Here is a 22,571-nt window from a genome sequence, read left to right as displayed (position 1 = left end):
GAAGGTCATCTCACAAACTGTCTGTGGCCCCTTGACCAAAAAAGAACAATTTCATTGTCATCCGTTCACAAAATGTTTCTCCATTTTTCTTTAGGCCAGTGCTGTGTTCTTAAGCAAATTGTAGCCTTTTCTGCACATGCCTTTTTTGTTTTAGGTTTGTTTTGTTTTTGTTTTAACAGAGGGGCTTTGGGGGTGATTAATTTAAATAGATTAGCTTCACACAGATGTTTTCTCACTGTCATAGCACCTACAGGTAACTCAAGACGGTCTTTGATCATCCTGGAGCTGATCATTGGCTGAGCCTTTTCCATTCTGGTTATTCAACAATCCATTTTGATAGTTGTATTCAGTTTTCCGCCAAGTCTCTGGTTTTGCTCTCCATTTTAAGGCATTAGCAATAATTTTAGCAGAACAGCCTATACTTTTTTTGCACCGCTTGTTAAGGTTTCTTTTCTCCAATCAAACTTTTAATGAAAGTACCCTGTTCATCTGAACAATGTACTGAACGACCCATTTTCCTTAGCCTTTCCAGGAGAAATGCATATTCAACAGGTGCTGGCTCCATCCTTAAATAGGAGCGACCTAATTCACAAATTGATGATCTCACTGATTGAATGCCACACTGCTATTTTTTTAACACGCCTCAACAAATTGTCAATTGCAAGTGTATGTGTGTGTATCATGAATACTGGGTCTTGTTGGTTTTCTGAGAACCTACTGCAACTACTGGTTATGTGTTTGACATGTAGCAATACAAAATATACTGAAAAGGTGGTATTAACATTTATTGGATGATCTTAAAGTGAGGAAACTATGCAAATAAGTAATAATTTGAGAACGGGGCCAATACTTTATCACAACATTGTCAATAGTGTGTGTCAGGTTTTGAATAATATTTTTTTCAATATTGGATGAAATTATCAGGATACTTTGTTTTAAATATCTTGGCGTACTCTCCACCAAACACTGAGCCTGTGTCATCAAGCAATGCTGAAGCATCATCAGACCCCACAAACTAACAAGTCTTGGTAAATTTAAGACATGTAAACAGTTCAGAATCAGAATCAAAATCAGCTTCATTTGGCCAAGTGTGTAAAAACACACTTAAGGAATTTTTCTCCGTCAGACAGTGCTGCCTTAGTACAACATAGAGAACAAATAACAACAAAGCAGCAAGAACAAAGAACAAGAGAAATGTCTATTTATAGGAACTATTCCTTATAAAAGTTGTGCAAGATCATTTAGTACAGGTACGAGATAAGTCTGTCAACGTCCCACATTGTGTAAAACTTGGACTTGTCCTTAACCCTTCGCGGTTCCCTTAATAGACCACTGTAATGACAGTGCAATGACAGTTGTGCGAAGGCAGCAGGTTAAAGTGACGAATCTTGCGATCATGTACAAACTAAATTACTAATACTGTTATTGATTGGACCAGCAGAATGTGAGTCTTCCAAAAATGGCACATGGCAGAAAATAGTAAATTTGCTGATTAAGAATCTTCTTCTTCTTCTTTTCCTTTCGGCTTGTCCCGTTAGGGGTCGCCACAGCGTGTCATCTTTTGCCATCTTAGCCTATCTCCTGCATCTTCCTCTCTAACCCCAACTGCCCTCATGTCTTCCCTCACCACATCCATAAACCTTCTCTTTGGTCTTCCTCTCGCTCTTTTGCCTGGGAGCGCCATCCTCAGCATCGTTCTACCAATATACTCACTCTCTCGCCTCTGAACATGTCCAAACCATCGAAGTCTGCTCTCTCGAATCTTGTCTCCAAAACATCCAGCTTTGGCCGTCCCTCGAATGAGCTCATTTCTAATCCTATCCAACCTGGTCACTCCGAGCGAGAACCTCAACATCTTCATTTCTGCCACCTCCAGTTCAGCTTCCTGTTGTTTCTTCAGTGCCACCGTCTCTAATCCGTACATCATGGCCAGCCTCACCACTGTTTTGTAAACTTTGCCCTTCATCCTAGCAGACACTCTTCTGTCACATAACACACCAGACACCTTTCGCCAGCTGTTCCAACCTGCTTGGACCCGTTTCTTCACTTCCTGACCACACTCTCCATTGCTCTGTATTGTTGACCCCAAGTATTTGAAGTCGTCCACCCTCGCTATCTCTTCTCCCTGTAGCCTCACTCTTCCCCCTCTACTTTTCTCATTCACGCACATATATTCTGTTTTACTTCGTCTAATCTTCATTCCTCTCCTTTCCAGTGCATGTCTCCATCTTTCCAATTGTTCCTCTGCATGCTCCCTGCTTTCACTGCATATGACAATATCATCTGCGAACATCATGGTCCAAGGGGATTCCAGTCTAACCTCATCTGTCAGCCTATCCATTACCACTGCAAATAGGAAGGGGCTCAGATCTGATCCCTGATGCAGTCCCACCTCCACCTTTAATTCCTCTGTCACACCTAAGGCACACCTCACCATTGTTCTGCTACCATCATACATGTCCTGTACTATTTTAACATACTTCTCTGCCACACCAGACTTACGCATGCAGTACCACAGTTCCTCTCTTGGTACTCTGTCATAGGCTTTCTCTAGATCCACAAAGACACAATGTAGCTCCTTCTGACCTTCTCTGTACTTTTCCACGAGCATCCTCAAGGCAAATAATGCATCTGTGGTACTCTTTCTAGGCATGAAACCATACTGTTGCTCGCAGATACTTACTTCTGTCCTGAGTCTAGCCTCCACTACTCTTTCCCATAACTTCATTGTGTGGCTCATCAACTTTATTCCTCTATAGTTCCCACAGCTCTGAACATCCCCTTTGTTCCTAAAAATGGGAACTAGAACACTTTTCCTCCATTCTTCAGGCATCTTTTCGCCCGCTAGTATTCTGTTGAATAAGTTGGTCAAAAACTCCACAGCCATCTCTCCAAATTGCTTCCATACCTCTACCGGTATGTCATCAGGACCAACTGCCTTTCCATTTTTCATCCTTTGTAGTGCCTTTCTGACTTCCCCCTTAGTAATCATTTCCACTTCCTGGTCCTTGACTCTTGCCTCTTCAACTCTTCCTTCTCTCTCATTTTCTTCATTCATCAACTTCTCAAAGTATTCTTTCCATCTATTTAGCACACTACCGGCACCAGTCAACACATTTCCATCTCTATCCTTAATCACCCTGACCTGCTGCACATCCTTCCCATCTCTATCCCTCTGTCTGGCCAACCTGTAGAGATCCTTTTCTCCTTCTTTCGTGTCCAACCTGGTGTACATGTCTTCATATGCCTCTTGTTTAGCCTTTGCCACCTCTACCTTTGCCCTACGTCGCATCTCGATGTACTCCTTTCGCCTCTCCTCAGTCCTCTCAGTATCCCACTTCTTCTTCGCTAATCTCTTTCCTTGTATGACTCCCTGTATTTTGGGGTTCCACCACCAAGTCTCCTTCTCCCCTTTCCTAACAGATGACACACCAAGTACTCTCCTGCCTGTCTCTCTGATCACCTTGGCTGTCGTCGTCCAGTCTTCCGGGAGCTTCGGTTGTCCATCGAGAGCCTGTCTCACCTCTTTCCGGAAGGCCGCACAACATTCTTCCTTTCTCAGCTTCCACCACATGGTTCTCTGCTCTACCTTTGTCTTCTTAATCTTCCTACCCACCACCAGAATCATCCTACATACTACCATCCTATGCTGTCGAGCTACACTCTCCCCTACCACTACTTTACAGTCAGTAACCTCCTTCATATTACATCGTCTGCACAAAATATAATCTACCTGCGTGGTTCTACCTCCGCTCTTGTAGGTCACTATATGTTCCTCCCTCTTCTGGAAATAAGTGTTCACTACAGCCATCTCCATCCTTTTTGCAAAGTCCACCACCATCTGCCCTTCAAAGTTCCTTTCCTGGATGCCGTACTTACCCATCACTTCTTCATCGCCCCTGTTTCCTTTACCAATATGTCCATTACAATCTGCACCAATCACAACTCTCTCACTGTCTGGGATGCTCAGAACTACTTCATCTAGTTCCTTCCAGAATTTCTCTTTCAACTCTAGGTCACATCCTACCTGAGGGGCATAGCCGCTAACCACATTATACATAACACCCTCAATTTCAAATTTTAGTCTCATCACTCGATCTGATACTCTTCACCTCCAAGACATTCTTAGCCAGCTCTTCCTTTAAAATAACCCTACTCCATTTCTCTTCCCATCTACTCCGTGGTACAATAATTTAAACCCTGCTCCCAAACTTCTAGCCTTACTACCTTTCCACCTGCTCTCTTGGATGCACAGAATATCAACCTTTCTCCTAATCATCATGTCAACCAACTCCTGTGCTTTTCCTGTCATAGTCCCAACATTCAAAGTCCCTACACTCAGTTGTAGGCTCTGTGCATTCCTCTTTTTCTTCTGACGCTGGATCCGGTTTCCTCCTCTTCTTTGTCTTCGACCCACAGTAGCTGAATTTCCACCGACGCCCTGCAGGTTAGCAGTGCCGGGGGCGGGCGTTGTTAACCCGGGCCACGACCGATCCGGTATGGGATTCTTTAGATGAACGCTCATATTTGTTTGGCACAGTTTTTACGCCGGATGCCCTTCCTGACGCAACCCTCTGCATTTATCCGGGCTTGGGACCGGCCTACAGATTGCACTGGTTTGTGCCCCCATAGGGCTGCATTTTGCTGATTAAGAATGTAATGACTTAATTGCCACAGGGGAAAAAAAAAACTGTTCAAATACCTGCTAGAATTGATATGCATTGATCTGTCGCCCTTTCCCGATGGAAGGAGCTGGAAGAGCTGGTGTCCAGAATGTGGAGGATCCAAAAGAATCCTGCCGCCTCTGGACCTAGTTCATGTTGTGTGTAAGGCCGCAATAGTGGGTAGAGTGGTGCTGATTATCCGTTCAGCTGTTTTGATTGTTCGTTGAAGTCGGAGTTTGTCCTTTTTTGTGGCGGCCCCAAACCAGACTGCGATGGAGGTACACAGTACTGATTGGATGACCGCTGTATAGAACTGTCTCAGTAGCTCTGATGACAGGCCGTGCTTCCTCAGAAGCCGCAAGAGGTACATCCTTTGCTGGGCTTTTTTGAGGATGTAGTTGATGTTCGTCTCCCACCTCAGGTCCTTTAAGATTGTAATTCCAAAGAACTTGAAGGTCTCGACAGTTGTCACAAGACAGTTGGACAGCATCAGGGGCAGCTGTGGTGAAGGTTGCCTACTACAGTCCACAATCATTTCTACAGTCTTTAGAGTTTTCAACGCCAGGTTGTGTTGACCACACCAAAGCTCCAGTCTCACCACTTACTGTTGATATGCAGACTCATCGCCGTCTTTGATGAGGCCGATGACCGTGGTGTCATCTGGAAACTTCAGGAGTTTGACAGTCAGATGCCACAAGACGCAGTTGTTGGTGTCAAGCGAGAAGAGCAGAAGTAAGACAACACAACCTTGGGGTTCTCTAGTGCTCATGGTGCATGTGAATGAGATGGTGTCCCCCGGCCTCATCTGTTGTGTCCTGCTCATCAGGAAGTTGTAGATTCACTTGGAGATGGCAGGCGAGACGCCGAGCTGGAGAAGTTTGGAGGAGTTCAGGGATGATGGTGTTGAACGCAGAGCTGAAGTCCACGAACAGGATCCTCGCATAGGTACCCTCACTGTTGAGATGTTCAAGGATAAAGTGCAGACCCATGTTGACTGCATCATCCTCAGACCTGTTAGCTTTATAGGCAAATTGCAGTGGGTCCAGCTGGGGAGCTGTAACACTCTTGAGGTGGTCCGGCACAATGCATTCAAAGGACGTCTTGACAACAGATGTCAAGGCAACAAGCCTGTAGTCACTAAGACCTGAGACTAATGCTTTTTGAGTGACCGGTATAATGGTGGCACATTTGAAGCAGGCTGTTACTTCACACAGTTCTAGAGACCTGTTGAAGATCTTTGTGACGACAAGAGCAAGTTGGTCTGCACAGACTTTGAGGCAGGATGGGGACACAAGGTCTGGGCCCAGTGCGTTGTTGATCTTAGTTGATGATATTCTTGCCATCATCGAACCATAAATCCTTCATGCTGATTTAAAATGGAGATCACAAATGAAAAATCTGTGGACATTAATGGTGGATCAAGAGAGATAAAGGTACTCTGCATTTTGGGAACATTTCTTGGAAAAGTTTAAGGGGGAATATGAATGAGTCCCCAGACAAAGGCCAGACTAAAATGGCAGGCCCGTGGAAGGGATTGGTTGAAAGGATACCAAAACCACAAAATCCTAGCAATCAGACTGTCACCAGCTTTTCTTCTTGCCTGTTGTCAAGCACTAGTGACATTGACCTTCATACTTGGGAAGGTCACACGCATTTGCAATTCGGAACACTCAATGTGCATAATATGTTGATGCACAATCTCAATTTTCAGGGCTCTCAATACGTTCATGAGATATTGAGAATTACGCTTAAAAAACAGACCTAGTGACGTTGACCTTCATACTTAGGCAGGTCACACGTGTTCGCAATTAGGAACATTAATTGTGGATGATGTGTTGATGCACAATCTCAATTTTCTGGCCTCTATCTCAATACGTTCATGAGATGTTGAGAATTACGCTTAAAAAAATAGGCCTAGCGATGTTGACCTTTGTAGTCAGGAAGCTCACGCGCGCTTGCAATTCGGAACACTCAATGCGGATGAGGTGTCGATGCACAATCTCCATTTTCAGGCCTCTCACTCGATGCGTTCATGAGATATTGAGAATTACGCTTAAAAAACAGACCTAGTGACGTTGACCTTTATACTTAGGCAGGTCACACGCATTCGCAATTCGGAACATTAATTGTGGATGATGTGTCGATGCACAATCTGCATTTTCACGCCTCTATCTCAATACATTCATGAGCTATTGAGAATTACGCTTAAAAAAGACCTTAGTGCCGGTGACCTTTCATGGCGTGTGACCTTTCATACTTGGCAAGGTCGCACGCGTTTGCAATCCTGAACACTCATCGCGCATAATGTGTCGATGCACAATCTCAATTTTCTGGCCTCTATCTCAATACGTTCATGAGATATTGAGAATTGCGCTTAAAAAACAGGTCGAGTGACATTGACCTTTATACTCAGGAAGGTCACGCGCGCTTGCAATTCGAAACACTGAATGCGCATGATGTGTTGATGCACAATCTCAATTTTCAGGGCTCTCACGAGATGCGTTCATGAGATATTGAGAATTACGCTTAAAAAACAGACCTAGTGACGTTGACCTTCATACTTAAGCAGGTCACACGCATTCGCAATTCGGAACATTAATTGTGGATGATGTGTTGATGCACAATCTCCATTTTCAGGCCTCTCGCTCAATGCGTTCATGACCTATTGAAAATTAATCTTAAAAAAAGCCTTAGTGCCGGTGACCTTTCATCGTGGTGAACTTTCATGATTTTTAGTATATTAATAATGAAAAATCGGCAGCCGACATGGACTTGTTTTCGAGAAGAAGCAGAAAGTGACGCATATGGCAGGACTGCCCCCAAGTGTACTCATTTGTTTCTATTAGTTTTACCTCCGGGAAGGGAGCTAGTTGTTCCTTCATGTTAGCCAAAATGGCGCCTCGTTGCATTGCTGGACATTGCTTGAACACTCGGGAGAATGGATTTACCCTTCATAAGTTTGCAAGAGACCCGGTTCGTTGTGAAAAATTGATTGCACGGGTGCAGTGGACTAGAGCTTTGTGGGTTCCAAATGACAGGTAGGTGTGTACAGCTACTACAAAAAATAAGTTTGGGGTGGACCACGTAATCAGTCTCTCATAGCGTAACAAAAGATCGGTGTACGTATGACAGGCGTGCTAAATGTGTGGATGTGCGAGTCGGACGGTGTCGGACAATGCCGCACTCAGCCACGTGCGACGACAACGGCGTAAAGCCCCCTGGCTCGACAGTGTTGTCCATCGCGGACGGTGGCGGCTATGAACAACGCCCTAAAGTAGCCCTGCTCGGCTCTGCGATAAGCCGACCTCGGCGCCAAAAGTGAGCCACACCGGGCAAGGTGCCGTGTCCACCGGTCAAGGCTTCGTCGAAGGCTGCGCGTCAGGCTTGCGGACGGCAGTGGTTCTGAAGAACGCTGTGGACAATGCCGCACTCAGCCGCGTGCGACGACAACACCGTAAAGCGCCCGGCTCGACAGTATTGATCATCGCGCACCGCTGCGGCTATGAACAACCCCTAAAGCAGCCCGGGTCGGCTCCATGATAGGGGCCGAAAATGAGCCACACCGGCCGGCTGCGATGAGCCGTGATCGGAAGGGGGAGGCGGTTTGGCCGTGATCGCTGAATATGGCTCGAAACAATAGGGTGATAATTCTCGAGTAACTTCACTCGGTTGTGTGATGTTCTCGTCTTCGATAAGAGCTTCCGTGCCAGAAGGGGCGTGTTCATAGTAGGATCCACCGCATGTTTTTATTGGCGAGCCATAAAGGCCAAATATTTTCAAATGTAATTTCAAAAGAGCCATACAGTATTTTAAAAACTAAGTACAGAGGCATTTGCGCATTTATGTAAGACCAACACTTTGAGTATAATAAGTCCCTGAATTTTTTTAAATAACATTGTTACGCTGTTGCTCACCAATGATAACAAAAGTACATACCATGAATGCGACAGCTAGTGCTGCATGGTTTCGCTGGCATTGGAGTTCATACATCGTCAGATTAATCTTCACAAAGGCGTTGGGACGTTCATCCGTTCATCGTGAACATAATTACATTTGATTTGCCATCATGCTGGTACGATGGTCAACAGTTCTTGCCAATAAAGGCGTATCTTTTATTCGTTTGATTGTCTTGTCATAATGCGAAGTTGGCAAAATGTTTATTGGCAACGTAGAGTATGAATGTTTTGACATTCTCCCCATCTGTGAATTTAAACACACAGCACAACCCTCCATTTCCACAAAGCATTTCCAGAATTAGCTGTTCCAACACTATAGGCGTTAAAATCTCTGCGTTTGTGGACATCGACTACCACCAAAAACAACTACCACGGAAAAACTATAGCAACCCCACTAGGCCAAACTGTTCCTGCGCAATTTGCATTGCCTACCCCACCAAACTACGGCAACCCCAAAAGGACAAAACTTCTCTGCATGACGAAAATCACATGTACAGTATGTTGCCATGTGGACTCCGCGAGCCATATGCAACCACTGAAAGAGCCAGGTATGGCTCGCGAGCCTTAGGTTCACGATGCCTGAGTTGAGGAGTCAAAAGGTATTTAGGTCTCAAATTAGAGGAAAGTATCTCGTGGCTCAAGTGGCGATTCACATCCAATGCTTGGTAAGGATCAGCTGGAAGATGCATGTTACTCCTTCTTCTTCTTCTTCTTTTCCTTTTGGCTTGTCCCGTTATGGGGTCGCCACAGCGTGTCATCTTTTTCCATCTCAGCCTATCTCGTGCATCTTCCTCTCTAACACCAACTTTCCTCAAATCTTCCCTCACAACATCCATCAACCTTCACTTTAGTCTTCCTCTCGCACTATTGCCTGGAAGCTCCATCCTCAGCACCCTTCTACCAATATACTTACTCTCTCAGTTCTGGACATGTCCAAACAATCAAAGTCTGCTCTCTCGAACCTTGTCTCCAAAACATCCAACTTTGGGTGTCCCTCTATTAGCTAATTTCTAATCCTAACTAACCTGCTCAACTCGAGCAAGAACCTCAACATTTTCATTTCTGCAACTTCCAGCTCTGCTTCCTTTAGTCATTTCAGTGCCACCGTCTCTAACCCATACACCATTGCTGGCCTTACCACTGTTTTAAAAAATTTGCCCTTCATCCTAACAGAGACTCTTCTGTCACATAACACACCAGAGATCTTTCGACAACTGTTCCAACCTGCTTGGACCCATTTTTTCACTTCCTAACCACACTCACCATTGCTCTGGATTATTGACCCCAAATATTTGAAGTCGTCCACCCTCGCAATCTCTTGTCCTTGGTGTTCCACTCGTCCCCCTCCACCCCAGTCATTCATGCACATATATTCTGCTTTATTTCAGCTAATCTTCATTCCTCTCCTTTTCAGTGCATGCCTGCATCTTTCTAATTATTCCTCCACCTGCTCGCTGCTTTCACTGCAGATCACAATGTCATCCGCGAACATCATGGTCCAAGGGGATTCCAGTCCAACTCATCTGTCAGCCTAGCCATTACCACAGCAAACAGGAAGGGGCTCAGAGCTGATCTCCCACCTACACCTTAAATTCTTCTGTCACACCTACATCACACCTCACCACTGTTCTTCTGCCCTCATACATGTCCTGTACTATTCTAACATATTTCTCCGCACCACCAGACTTACGCATGCAGGTATGGTATTCTGTAATACGCTTTCTCTAGATCAATAAAGACACAGTGGAGCTCCTTCTGACATTCTCTGTATAATTCCACAAGCATCCTCAAAGCAAATAATGCATCTGTGGTACTCTTTCTAGGCATGAAACCAAACTGTTGCTCACAGATACTTTTGTCCTGAGTCCAGCCTCCACTACTCTTTCCCATAACTTCATTCTGTTGCTCATCAACTTTATTTCTCAATCGGTCCCACAGCTCTGCAAATCACCTTTGTTCTTAAAAATGGGAACTAGCACACTTTCCCTCCATTATTCAGGCATCTTCTCACCCACTAGTATTCTGTTAAATAAGTTGGTCAAAAACTCCACAGCCACCTCTCCAAATTGCTTCCATACCTCCTCAGGTATATCATCAGGACCAAGTGGCTTTCCATTTTTCATCCCTTGTACTGCCTTTCTAACTTCCCCCTTACGAATCACTGCCACTTCCTGGTCCATCACACTTGCCTCTTCTACTTTTCATTCTCTGTCATTTACTTCATTCATCAACTTTTCAAAGTGTTCTTTCCATCCATTTAGCATACAACTGGCACCAGTCAACACATTGGACTGGACTACTACAGCCAAGGTGATCAAAGAGATAGGCAGGAGAGTACTTGGTGTTTCTTCTGGTAGTAAAGGGGAGAAGAAGACTTATTGTTAGAATCTCAAAATACAGGAAGTCATACAAAGGAAGAGATTAGCGAAAAAGAAGTGGGACACTGAGAGGACAGAGGAGAGGCGAAAGGAATTCATTGAGATGAGACATTGGGCTAAGGTAGAGATGGCGAAGGCTAAACAAGAGGCATATGACGACATGTACACCAGGTTGGACATGAATGAAGGAGAAAAGGATCGCTACCGGTTGGGCAGACAGAGGGATAGAGATGGGAAGCATGTGCAGGAGGTTAGGGTGATTAAAGATAGAGATGAAAATGTGTTGACTGGTGCCAGTAGTGTTCTAAATAGTCAGAAAGAATACTTGAGACATTTATGAATGAAGAAAATGAGAGAAGGAAGAGTAGAAGAAGGACCAAAAAGTGGCAATGATTCGTAAGGGGGAAGTTAGAAAGGCACTACAAGGGGATGAAAAAGGAAAGGCACTTGGTCCTAATGACACAACTGTCAAGGTATGGAAGCAATTTAGAGACGTGGCTGTGGAGCTTTTGACCAACTTATTTAACAAAATAAAAGTGGGTGAGAAGATACCTGAATAATGGAGGGAAAGTGTGCTAGTTCCCAATTTTAAGAACAAAGGTGATTTGTAGAGCTGTGGGACCTATTGAGAAATTAAGTTGATGAGCCACACAATGAAGTTATGGGAAAGAGTAGTGGAGGCTAGACTCGGGACAAAAGTACCCGTGAGCAACAGTTTGGTTTAATGCCTAGAAAGAGTATCACAGATTAATTATTTGCCTTGAGGATGCTCGTGGAAAAGTACAGAGAATGTCAGAAGGAGCTACATTGTTTCTTTGTGGATCTAGCAAAAGCCTATGACAGAGTACCAAGAGAGGAACTGTGGTACTGCATGCGTCAGTCTGGTGTGGCGGAGAAATATGTTAGAATAGTACAAGGACATGCATGATGGTGGCAGAAAAATGCTGATGTGTGCTGAGGTTTGACAGAAAAATTTAAGGTGGAGGTGGGACTGCATCAGGGATCAGCTCTGAGCCCCTTTTTTGTTTTGCTGTGGTTATGGATAGGCTGACAGATGAGGTGAGATTGGAATCCCCTTGGACCATGATGGTCGTAGATGACATTGTGATCTGCAGTGAAATCAGGGAGCATGCAGAGGAACAATTGGAAAGATGGAGACATGCACAGGAAAGGAGAGGAATGAAGATTAGCCAAAGTAAAACAGAATATAAAGTGAAGAAATAAAGTATTTGAACACCCTGCTATATTGCAAGTTCTCCCACTTTTAAATAATGGAGTGGTCTTAAATTTTCATCATTGGTGCATGTCCACTGTGAGAGAGATAATCTAAAAGTTGTAGGCGTGCACAGGAAAGAAGAGGAATGAAGATTAGCCAAAGTAAAACAGAATATATAGTGAAGAAACAAAGTATTTGAACACCCTGCTATAGTACAAATTCTCCCACTTATAAATGATGGAGTGATCTGAAATTTTCATCATTGGTGCATGTCCACTGTGAGAGAGATAATCTTAAAACAAAAATCTAGAAATCACAACGTATGTTTTTTTTAACGATTTATTTGTGTGATACAGCTGCAAATAAGTTTTTGAACACCTGTCTATCAGTTAGAATTCTGACCCTCAAAGAACTGTTTGTCAGCCTTTAAAAGTCCACCTCCACTCCATGTATTATCCTGAATCATATGCACCTGTGTAAGGTCGTTCACTGCATAAATACATGTCCACCCCATACAATCAGTAAGACTCAAACGGGCAGCTCTTGTCTTCTTCTTGGGCTATCATGCCAGAAGACACACGTCTCCCAGGACTAATCCCAAGACTACACAGGACGACAGGACTTGGTCAATGACCTGAAAAGAGCTGGAACAATCGTTTCCAAGGTGACTGTTGGTAATAAACTAAGACGTCATGGTTTCAAATCATGCATGGCACGAACGGTTCCCCTGCTTAAACGAGTACATGATGAGGTCCGTCTTAAGTTTGCCAATGACCACTTGGATGATACAGAGGAGTCATGGGAGAAAGGTTTGTGGTCAGATGAGACCAAAATGGAACTTTTTGGTCATAATTCCGCTTACCATGTTTGGGGGAAGACGAATGATGAGTTCCATCCCAAGAACACCATCCCCACTGTGAAGCATAGGGGTGGTAGCATCATGCTTTGAGGGTGTTTTTTTGCACACGGCACGGGACGACTGCACTGTATTAAGGAGAACATGACCGGAGCCATGCATTGTGAGATTTTGGGGAACAACCTCTTTTCCTCATTCAGAACATTGAAGATGGGTCATGGCTGGGTCTTTCAACATGACAATGACCCAAAGCACACAGCTAGGACAACCTAGGAGTGGCTCCGTAGGAAGCATATCAAGGTTCTGGCGTGACGTAGCCAGTCTCCAGACCTAAACCCAATAGAAAATCTTTGGAGGGAGCTGAAACTCAGTGTTTCTCAGCGACAGCCCAGAAACTTGTCTGATCTAGAGAAGATCTGTGTGGAGGAGTGGGCCAAAATCCCTCCTGCAGTGTGTCATACATTGTGATTTGTGGATTTTTCTTTTTAGATGATCTCTCTACAGTGGACATGAGTAAGATACATAAGTAAGGACTAAGTTAGTAAGTAAGAACAAAAGTAGAGTCAGTATATTGGTAGAAGGGTGTTGAGGAAGGAGCTGCGAGGCAAAAGAACAAGAGGAAGACCAAAGCGAAGGTTGATGGATGTTGTAAGGGAAGACATGAGGGCACTTGGCGTTAGAGAGGACGATGCAGGAGATAGAACAGGACGAGTCGAAAGGAAAAGAATTAAATATATTTGGAATGGGGGGCACAGGGCAGCAGCTGTAAAGCACTGGCCTCACAATTCTGAGGACCCAAGTTCAATCCCGGCCCTGTCTGAGTGGAGTTTGCATGCTCTCCCCATGCCTGTGTGGGTTTTCTCCGGGCACTCCGGTTTCCTACCACATTCCACAAACGTGCATTTATTGCACACTCTAAATTACCCATAGATGTGATTGTGTGACTGTTGTCTGTCTCTATGTGCCCTGTGATTGGCAGGCATCGAGTTCAGGGTGTACCCTGCTTTCTTCCCAATGACAACTGGGATTGGATCCAGCACACCCGCGACCCACGTGAGGATAAGCAGCTCAAAAAAATGGCTGAATGGATATATCTATGCAAAGCTTCATGTGTTATCGACGAAAAGACTGTTGTGGACGTGCACTGCAAACAAACCCTGTGTGATTTAGGGATATTTTGATAACCACTCTGATTTAGACAGTCAATGTTTTAAATGATAAAATGAGTCTTTGATCGAGTACCCCATTCAAATTCACTAGGTCTACAATTCTAAATTAAGAGTACGAGCGGATCATCAAATTGCGGATTTCAGTGTTGTTTTGTTGACTTTTGTGTCGAAAGCGCGTGGCAGAGTTGTACATTTGTGCGTAATACATGACATGAATATAATTGTACAAATGATTAATCCGTACTAACCTTTGGAGAGAATTCTGGCAATTGACTGAGCAAGAGAAGGTTTTTCTGCTACCATCATGACAGTCCTCATTTTGGAATCGTAAGCATAAATGTAAATACGATTTATTTATTTTTTAAAGAGCGTTAGTTGTCCCAAATGGTTCAGTTGTTATAGAGTTTCGCTTCTTCTTCGTGTATGACTGGCAATTGGGAGCTTCCTTGAAGATGCATTACTTCCATCTAGTGGGCTGGGGTTTCAGACAAATCATTCCTTTTCCATCCAACCATCCATCCATCCATCCATTTTCTGAGCCGCTTATCCTCACAAGGGTCGCGGGGAGTGCTGGAGACCATGCCAGATGTCAACGGGAAGGAGGCGGGGTACACCCTGAACTGTTTGCCAGCCAATCGCATGGCACATCGAGACAAACAGCTGGACTCACAATCACACCTCGGGGCAATTGAGAGTGTCCAATTAATGTTGCATGTTTTGGGATGTGGGAGGAAACCGGAGGGCCCGGAGAAAACCCACGCAGGCACGGGGAGAACATGCACTCCACACAGGCGGGTCCGGGATTGAATCCGGGACCTCAGAACTGTGAGACCAATGCTTTCCAGCTGCTACACCATGGCGGCCTTATTCATTTTCATTTATTATTATTATTATTTAATATAATAAAACTAGTTATTATAATTATATTGAATATCTAATCTGACAACGAGCGCTTGTTTACGGGCGTGACGTCACGAATCACGAAATTTTTCTCACTGGTTGGCAAAAACAACAATGGCGAGTATCAACGAAGCGAATTATTGTAGCATGAAACCTCAACAATGCTCTGATTATGTACGAAAGCTACAGTTTGAAGTACGAAAGCGGTACTTTGAGAAGCAGGGATATTGTGACGGTACGTGTATCTTGCCGGATCCTTACAATTTGAAGAATGGATGGGTTAACGATCCGTCTTTGTGGCCAGACATTACTTACACCGATATATATTTTAACTCGTCGATACGCCCGGACAGTTCACTCACGATAGTCTGAAGGCATACAAGTCCATCAAAGCCTGTGAATACGTAGAAAGTGGACACGTGCATCGCATGTTTTATTTCTACAAAGAGCAGTCGCCGTATTGTTTTTTGAAGACAAAGGTCATCCCTTCTTAGCGACTTCAGGACAAACCTCATCAACCATGGACGTGCTTAAAGGAATCTGAGGGGACTGTATACTGTGGACACTGTAAATGTATGGCAGGGTGAGATGTTTTTTTTTCCATTTATTTTTGACTGTGTATATACATTTATTCGACAAAAAATCCAAAATATGTTAGAAATGTGATTGATGTTATTTCAGGATACCATCTGCAATACCTCTCCTCTGACGTGGGACATATAATTTTATGATGTGAAAAATTATTTAATTGAAATATTGGATTCATACCTAATTGTATCTTTTACAAGGTCTTGTATTTTTATTTTTTATTAATTTTTATATATATATTTTTTACTAAAATAAATTTGAATATCGCATTTTTCCAATGTGTGATTTAACACCGTTGACTTTTTCATTTCATCATTCCAGTCTAGGTGAGGTATGCAGTCATGTTGCAGCCCTCTTGATCAAGGTTGATGCAGCTGTCCGTGCTTGTCTTACATCAACATACACAAGTGAAGCTTGCAAGTGGAATGTATCGTACAGAAAAGAGGGATCAATTTCAACTTAATGTATTTCAGTATAACGGGAAATATTTCTAAATTATGTTGTTGTATGAATGCTGTTAACTGAACCTGTTATCTGTGTTTTACAATGATTTGCTTTTATTTCAGCTCAATCCAATACCAATCAGTGACGTTGATATCATGGGAAGTCGAAAGACTGACATTTCAATGACATCAGCAACAGGGAAAGCTCCGCTACCAGACAGGAATACCCTCCGATCACTACGAGATGTTTGCCCTAATGCAGTTTTCTTCAAAACCATTCCTTCACTGGATGAGGAAGAAACAGACACAGCAGAGGAAGAAGAACTTACCTATTTTATCATTAGATGTATGTCATTGAATCTGTTATGTACAGACATATCAAATGGATCTGCTAACCATTAAAATATTGGGATAGCAATGATGTATAATTCCATTATATGTAATTTCTTATTAGTTTTTGTCAAAATGATTGCACTTTTTATGGAAGTTGTGTAACTCATAACAAACACAAGCTGTTACTATGAACCATCAAACAATTAAGGCTGCAAAGTTTGATGTGGTTGGGTAATATGAACAATACATTATTTCTCCTCAACTTTAAGTGTATGTCATAAATTTTACTCAAAACATAAAGATGAGAATGTTTGAAAGGGAAGTCAGATTAATACATGCCCTGTCATTTTACGGTATGTCATGAAAGCAATTTAGAATGTAAATTGGAAAGAGCACAGCATATTGTCATAATATTGTCAAACTGAGACACAAGGTTAATTCTCATAGTTGTATTTAGAATCTTGAAATTTTTAACATCCTCAATGGCTCTCTGCACATCAATCCTCACACGAGCTCGCCTCCTCCCTGTCTCGATTTCCTTAAGGCTGTAACTTCCCTCTTCTAAAAGTCGGAATGGCCATGCCCAGAGAATGCACCACAAGCAGCAAGATCATCAGTAATCAAAAAACCACAATCTTCCAAAACAAGATCGCCTTGTTCTCACAGTTGCAGAAATCCAGACTGCTGAGTCATGACCTTGTCTGAAACTCTTCCTCTGAAGGCTTTTTGAAACAAAAGTAACAACCCCAACTGGTGAAATGGCAATCAAAACTTTCACAGTGTTATGACTCTTATAGTTAGAAGAGGTCAACAACATATATGCGAAAAACAAGATAGTGAAACAGTCAAGACGTCTTGACCAGAAAACAACTTATATAATCATGGTTGCACAATACATTCAGCTATTCAACGGTTATGGGAAGCATCACTAATTAACACTCCTCTCAGTAAGAAATGATCAAATTTATCAACATAATTTCTGCATAATACCTACAAAACAATCTAGTCATGGAAATCAATTAATACATAGACATAGCCTCTTGTACATTTAGGAGACACTGACATAAGAATCATGTAATAAAATATAATAAAGATATATTAATTCTTATGATTGTGCCAGGATATTATAACTTGTACTTGGTGAATGAACAATGAAAAGGTATAGTTGAATATGCATGCAATGCATCAAGTTGATTAAAAAAAATATTTCTAGACACAATTATTTATTTAAGGAAAAAAACCTGAATAAAAATTATCTCCACAAACTCGATCTCCGCTATGTTCTGGTGCCCAATTCTTTCGATTGATGGCCTGAAGCCATAACTTTTCGTCCTTCTGTGATCGGTATTCGGTGAAATTTTAAGCCGGATCCTTCACAAAACAGTTTGTATAGCCAACTACTACACAGGATATAACTATTGTACTAAAATGCAAAGACTTTCATTCGTCAAAACCGCCAATTCAATGTATAATCTTACAGATCAATGATCGCACTCGCTGACAACTGTTGTGTTTACTTGGCTTTCTGCCTACCGGAAGTTCTCGACCGATCACGTAATCGTAACAAATGACCGCTGGCATCTCCCATATTTAGCTAGTGAGGAAATCTTGAATCTCACTCAAAGATGATCAAAGCATTCCTTGCAATATCATTTTTCAAAATGGTCTGTTTTGTAGAGCCAGACTTTGGAGACACGAATTCTAAAAACATTCAGTTCTATAGCGCTTTTCAAGATATATACATTGGTACAATATAATATTCCGAGAGGCTTCCTTCCGTGTTGTTGCACGCTTAACATGGCTCGCTTGAACTTCCTGGCATTTGAACGTCGCAGCACAAGACATTAAGATGGAGAGCATCTCCACAATGTCAAATTACTGTTTTTTTTATACTATGGTCACACTATGAGGGAAGAGAGACCGAGTTTAAAGATGTCACCTGCCTTTCACTGGTAAAACTGAACACCATGATATCAAATATGGGTCAGTTGAATTCATGTAAAATTAAGTATATATATCTCCATTTTCTTCTAAGCTTATTCTCACGAGAGTCACGGGGAGTGTTGGAGCCTATCCCAGCTGTCAACGGGAAGGAGGCGGGGTACACCCTGAACTGGTCGCCAGCCAATCGCAGGGCACATAGAGACAAACAGTTGCACTCACAATCATACCTAGGGGCAATTTAGAGTGTCCAATTAATGTTGTATGTTTTGGGGATATGGGAGGAAACCAGAGGGCCTGGAGAAAACCCACGCAGGTACGGGGAGAACATGCAAACTCCATATAGGTGGGTTCGGGTCACAAGTTAAGCTGTGGAAAAGAGGATATCGACTCGCGCTCCCGTCGATTCATCTCGCAAACCTAACCAACAAAGTGGATGAACTTTTGCTTCTGAGGAGGTCCTGCAAAGACTTTGGATTTCTGCAGCCTCGTGCTTTACAGAGACTTGGCTTTGTGGACGGGCCACGGACGCCGCTATTACATTACCGGGCTTTCAATTCCACCGTGCGGACCGCGTCCTGGAGCTAATGGAGAAATCGAAAGGTGGTGGAATATGCTTTTACATCAATGAGAAATGGTACACGGACGTTTCACAGCTAAGGACACACTGCAGCCCGATTTTAAAGTCGCTTTTGAACTGTAAGCCATTTTATTCACTACATGAGTTTGCGTCTTTTATTCTAGTCGGTGTGTACATAGCATAATCGCAGCACTGCTAACGCTCGCTGAGCAGGTAAACGAGATAGAGAAAACACACCCAGATTCACCGGTCATTATCCTAGGAGATTTCAACACAGCTAAAATTAATCATGAATTCCCTAATTATAAGCAGCACGTGAAATGTCTGATGAGGGCAAATAACACCCTCGACCATTGTTACACTTCCATTCAAAAAAAACGCATATCGTGCAATTCCTTGCGCACCCATTGGCTCCTCTATTCACTGCTTGTTGTACTTAATACCGACATAAAGGCAATTACGTAAATGTGCGAAGCCTTTAGTAAAATCAGTTAAAAAGTGGACCTGCGAGGCCAAATTAAAATTCCAAAGCTGCTTTGACTTTACAGACGAAAGTTTCTTTGAAAATTCAGTACGCAGCCTAGGAATGCACGGACAGTGTTACCGCGTATGCCAGTTTCTGTGAGGAGTTGTGTGTTCCAACAAAATCCTTTTGCACATTCAATAACAACAAGCCGTGGTTTTCAGCCAGACTTACGCAACTCCGCCAGGCTAAAGAGATTGCATATTGCAGTGGGAACAGGGCCCTCTACAATCTCACTAGAAATCAGCTGACTAAAGAAATTAACATTGCAAATAGACTTGGCAGTTAAACTGGAAAAACATGTTGCGCTAATGACTCCAAATCAGTTTGGCATGGTCTACAATGTCTCACTGGCTATAAGCAACGTTCACCCTTGGTAGATAAACAAGAGTGGGCTACCCGACGACCTAAATAGCTCTTACTGCAGATCCGAAATATACACTTCCACACTATGCACCCACCAAGCCGCACCACCTTCCTCTCCACTGTTTAGCATCCACGAAGGGGATCTTGGACACATCTTCAAACAACAAAAGATCAACAAAGCACCGGGTCCAGACCTTGTGTCCTTGTCCTGCCTCAAAGTCTGTACAGACCAACTTGGTCCTGTCTTCACAAAGATCTTAAACAGGTCTCTACAACTGTGTTAAGTACCAGCCTGCTTCAAACCCGCTACCATTACACTGGTCCCCCCAAAAGCACCAGCCTCAGGTGTTAATGACAACAGGCCTGTTGCCTTGACATCTGTGGTCATGAAGTCCTTTGAATGCATTGTGCCGGACCACCTCAAGAATGTTACAGCTCCCCAACTGGACCCACTGCAATTTGCCTATAAAGCTAACAGGTCTGAGGATGATGCAGTCAACATGGGTCTGCACTTCATCCTTGAACATCTCAACAGTGAGGGTACCTATGCGAGGATCCTGTTCGTGGACTTCAGCTCTGCGTTCAACACCATCATCCCTGAACTCCTCCAAACTTCTCCAGCTCGGCATCTCGTCTGCCATCTCCAAGTGAATCTACAACTTCCTGACGGGCAGGACACAACAGATGATGGGGACACCATCTCATTCACATGCACCATCAGTACTAGAGCACCCCAAGGTTGTGTCGTCTTACTTCTGCTCTTCTCGCTCGACACTAACAACTGCGTCTTGTGGCATCTGTCTGTCAAACTCCTGAAGTTTGCAGATGACACCACGGTCATCGGCCTCATCAAAAACGGCGACGAATCTGCATATCAACAGGAAGTGGTAAGACTGGAGCTTTGGTGTGGTCAACACAACCTGGCGTTGAAAACTCTAAAGACTGTAGACAGGATTGTGGACTTCAGGAGGCAACCTTCACCACAGCTGCCCCTGACGCTGTCCAACTGTCTTGTGGCAACTGTCGAGACCTTCAAGTTCTTGGGAATTACAGTCTCAAAGGACCTGAGATGGGAGACGAACATCAGCTCTATCCTCAAAAATGCCCAGCAAAGGATTTACCTCTTGCGGCTTCTGAGGAACCATGCACTGTCACAAGAGCAACTGAGACAGTTCTACACAGTGGTCACCCAATCAGTACTGGGTACTGCCATCACAGTCTGTTTTGGGGCCTCCACAAAAAAAGACAAACTCTGACTACAACGGACAATCAAAACAGCTGAACGGATTTCGGCACAACGCTACCTACTCTTGAGGACTTACAGTACACGCAACGCGAACTAGGTCCAGAGCAGGCAGGATTCTTTCAGATCCTCCACAACCTGGCCACCAGCTCTTCCAGCTCCTTACATCGGGAAAGTGCTACAGATTAATGCAAGACGAAACTACCAGGCATTTGAACAGTTTTTTCCCTCTGGCAATTAAGTAATTACATTCTAAATCAGGAAACTTACCATTTTCTGCCTCTTGACAATTTTTGGGAGACTCATATTCTGCTGGGCCAATCAAGAACAGTATTAGTAATTTATTTTTGTCGACTATTGCTTGATTTGTCACTTTAACCTGCTCCCTTTGCACAACTGTCATTGCACTGTCATTACACAGGTCGATTCCGGGAACTGCAATCAGGTAAAAGGACTGTACAAGCTTTACACAATGTGGGACGTTGACACATGAAGATTTTACATCTTGCACGACTTTAATCAGGAGTAGCTCCTCTCAATAGAAATGTCTCTTGTTCTTTGTTGTTCTTTGTTCTGTATGTCGTACCAGGGCAGCATCATCTGCCGCAGAAATATTCCTTGGGTGTGTTTTTTTTACACACTTGGCCAGATAAAGTTGATTCTGATTCAGATTTTTCAGTTTTTTCTTGCTACCAGCCCACCCTCCCTACTTGAATAGATTAAGTCAAGTCAGCCACCACAAAGCTCATACATATCTTGGCCACACCTCTGACGCTCCCACTTAAAAAGATGAGTGTCCTGTGATTAGTGGAGAACTGATTAGCATCCATCCATCCATCCATTTTTTAAGCCACTTTTCCTCGCACGGGTCGTGGTAGTGTTGGAGCCTATCCCAGCTATCAGCGGGGAGGAGGCAGGGTACACCCTGAGCTGGTTACCAGCTAATCTCAGGGCACATAGAGACAGAAAACAGTCACGCACATGATCAGACCCTGGGACAATTTAGAGTCTCCAATTAATGGATATCTTTGGAATGTGGGTGGAAACCAGAGTGGCCAGAAAAAAACTATGTAGGAACGGGGAGAACATTCAAACTCCAGACAGACGGGGCCGGTATAGAACTATGAGGGTAAGACTTTACAGCTCCTCCACCGTGCCACCAATTCATTAGCAAACAATAATCCATCCATCCATCCACTTTCTTTGGGACTATGAGTTGGCCAGATTGTTCTGTCAGGAACAGATCACGGGGTTGGATCCACAATGCACGACTCACAAGACCAGGTACAGTTCAGGGAGTGTATTTATGTGATCCAGTGTCAGAATCAGAAGGCGAAGAGGCAAGGTCGTCAACGAGGCAGGTTTCGGTTCAGAAAGAATTAAAGACAAGAACATGGGACTACGGGAACGTGACA

At 43.5% G+C, this 22,571-nt stretch overlaps 1 protein-coding gene across 3 annotated transcripts in view; it reads right to left on the bottom strand.

The window, feature by feature from the left end:
* Positions 1 to 15,616, bottom strand: part of top3b (DNA topoisomerase III beta) — a 144,843-nt gene extending 129,227 nt beyond the window's left edge. Inside the window, exon 1 of one of the 3 annotated variants that reach the window (XM_061815878.1) lies at positions 15,502 to 15,616. In XM_061815878.1, coding sequence (XP_061671862.1) covers positions 15,502 to 15,517 — 16 coding nt within the window. In that variant the 5' untranslated portion in view covers positions 15,518 to 15,616. The other 2 variants (XM_061815879.1, XM_061815877.1) reach the window with 2 other exon arrangements.
* Between the last annotated feature and the right edge of the window lie 6,955 nt (positions 15,617 to 22,571).

This window comes from Syngnathoides biaculeatus, chromosome 4, assembly GCF_019802595.1.
Source record: "Syngnathoides biaculeatus isolate LvHL_M chromosome 4, ASM1980259v1, whole genome shotgun sequence".
Lineage (NCBI taxonomy): Eukaryota > Metazoa > Chordata > Actinopteri > Syngnathiformes > Syngnathidae > Syngnathoides > Syngnathoides biaculeatus.
The sequence above is the reverse complement of the archived record's forward strand: the minus strand, read 5'-3'. Positions and strand labels throughout refer to the sequence as shown.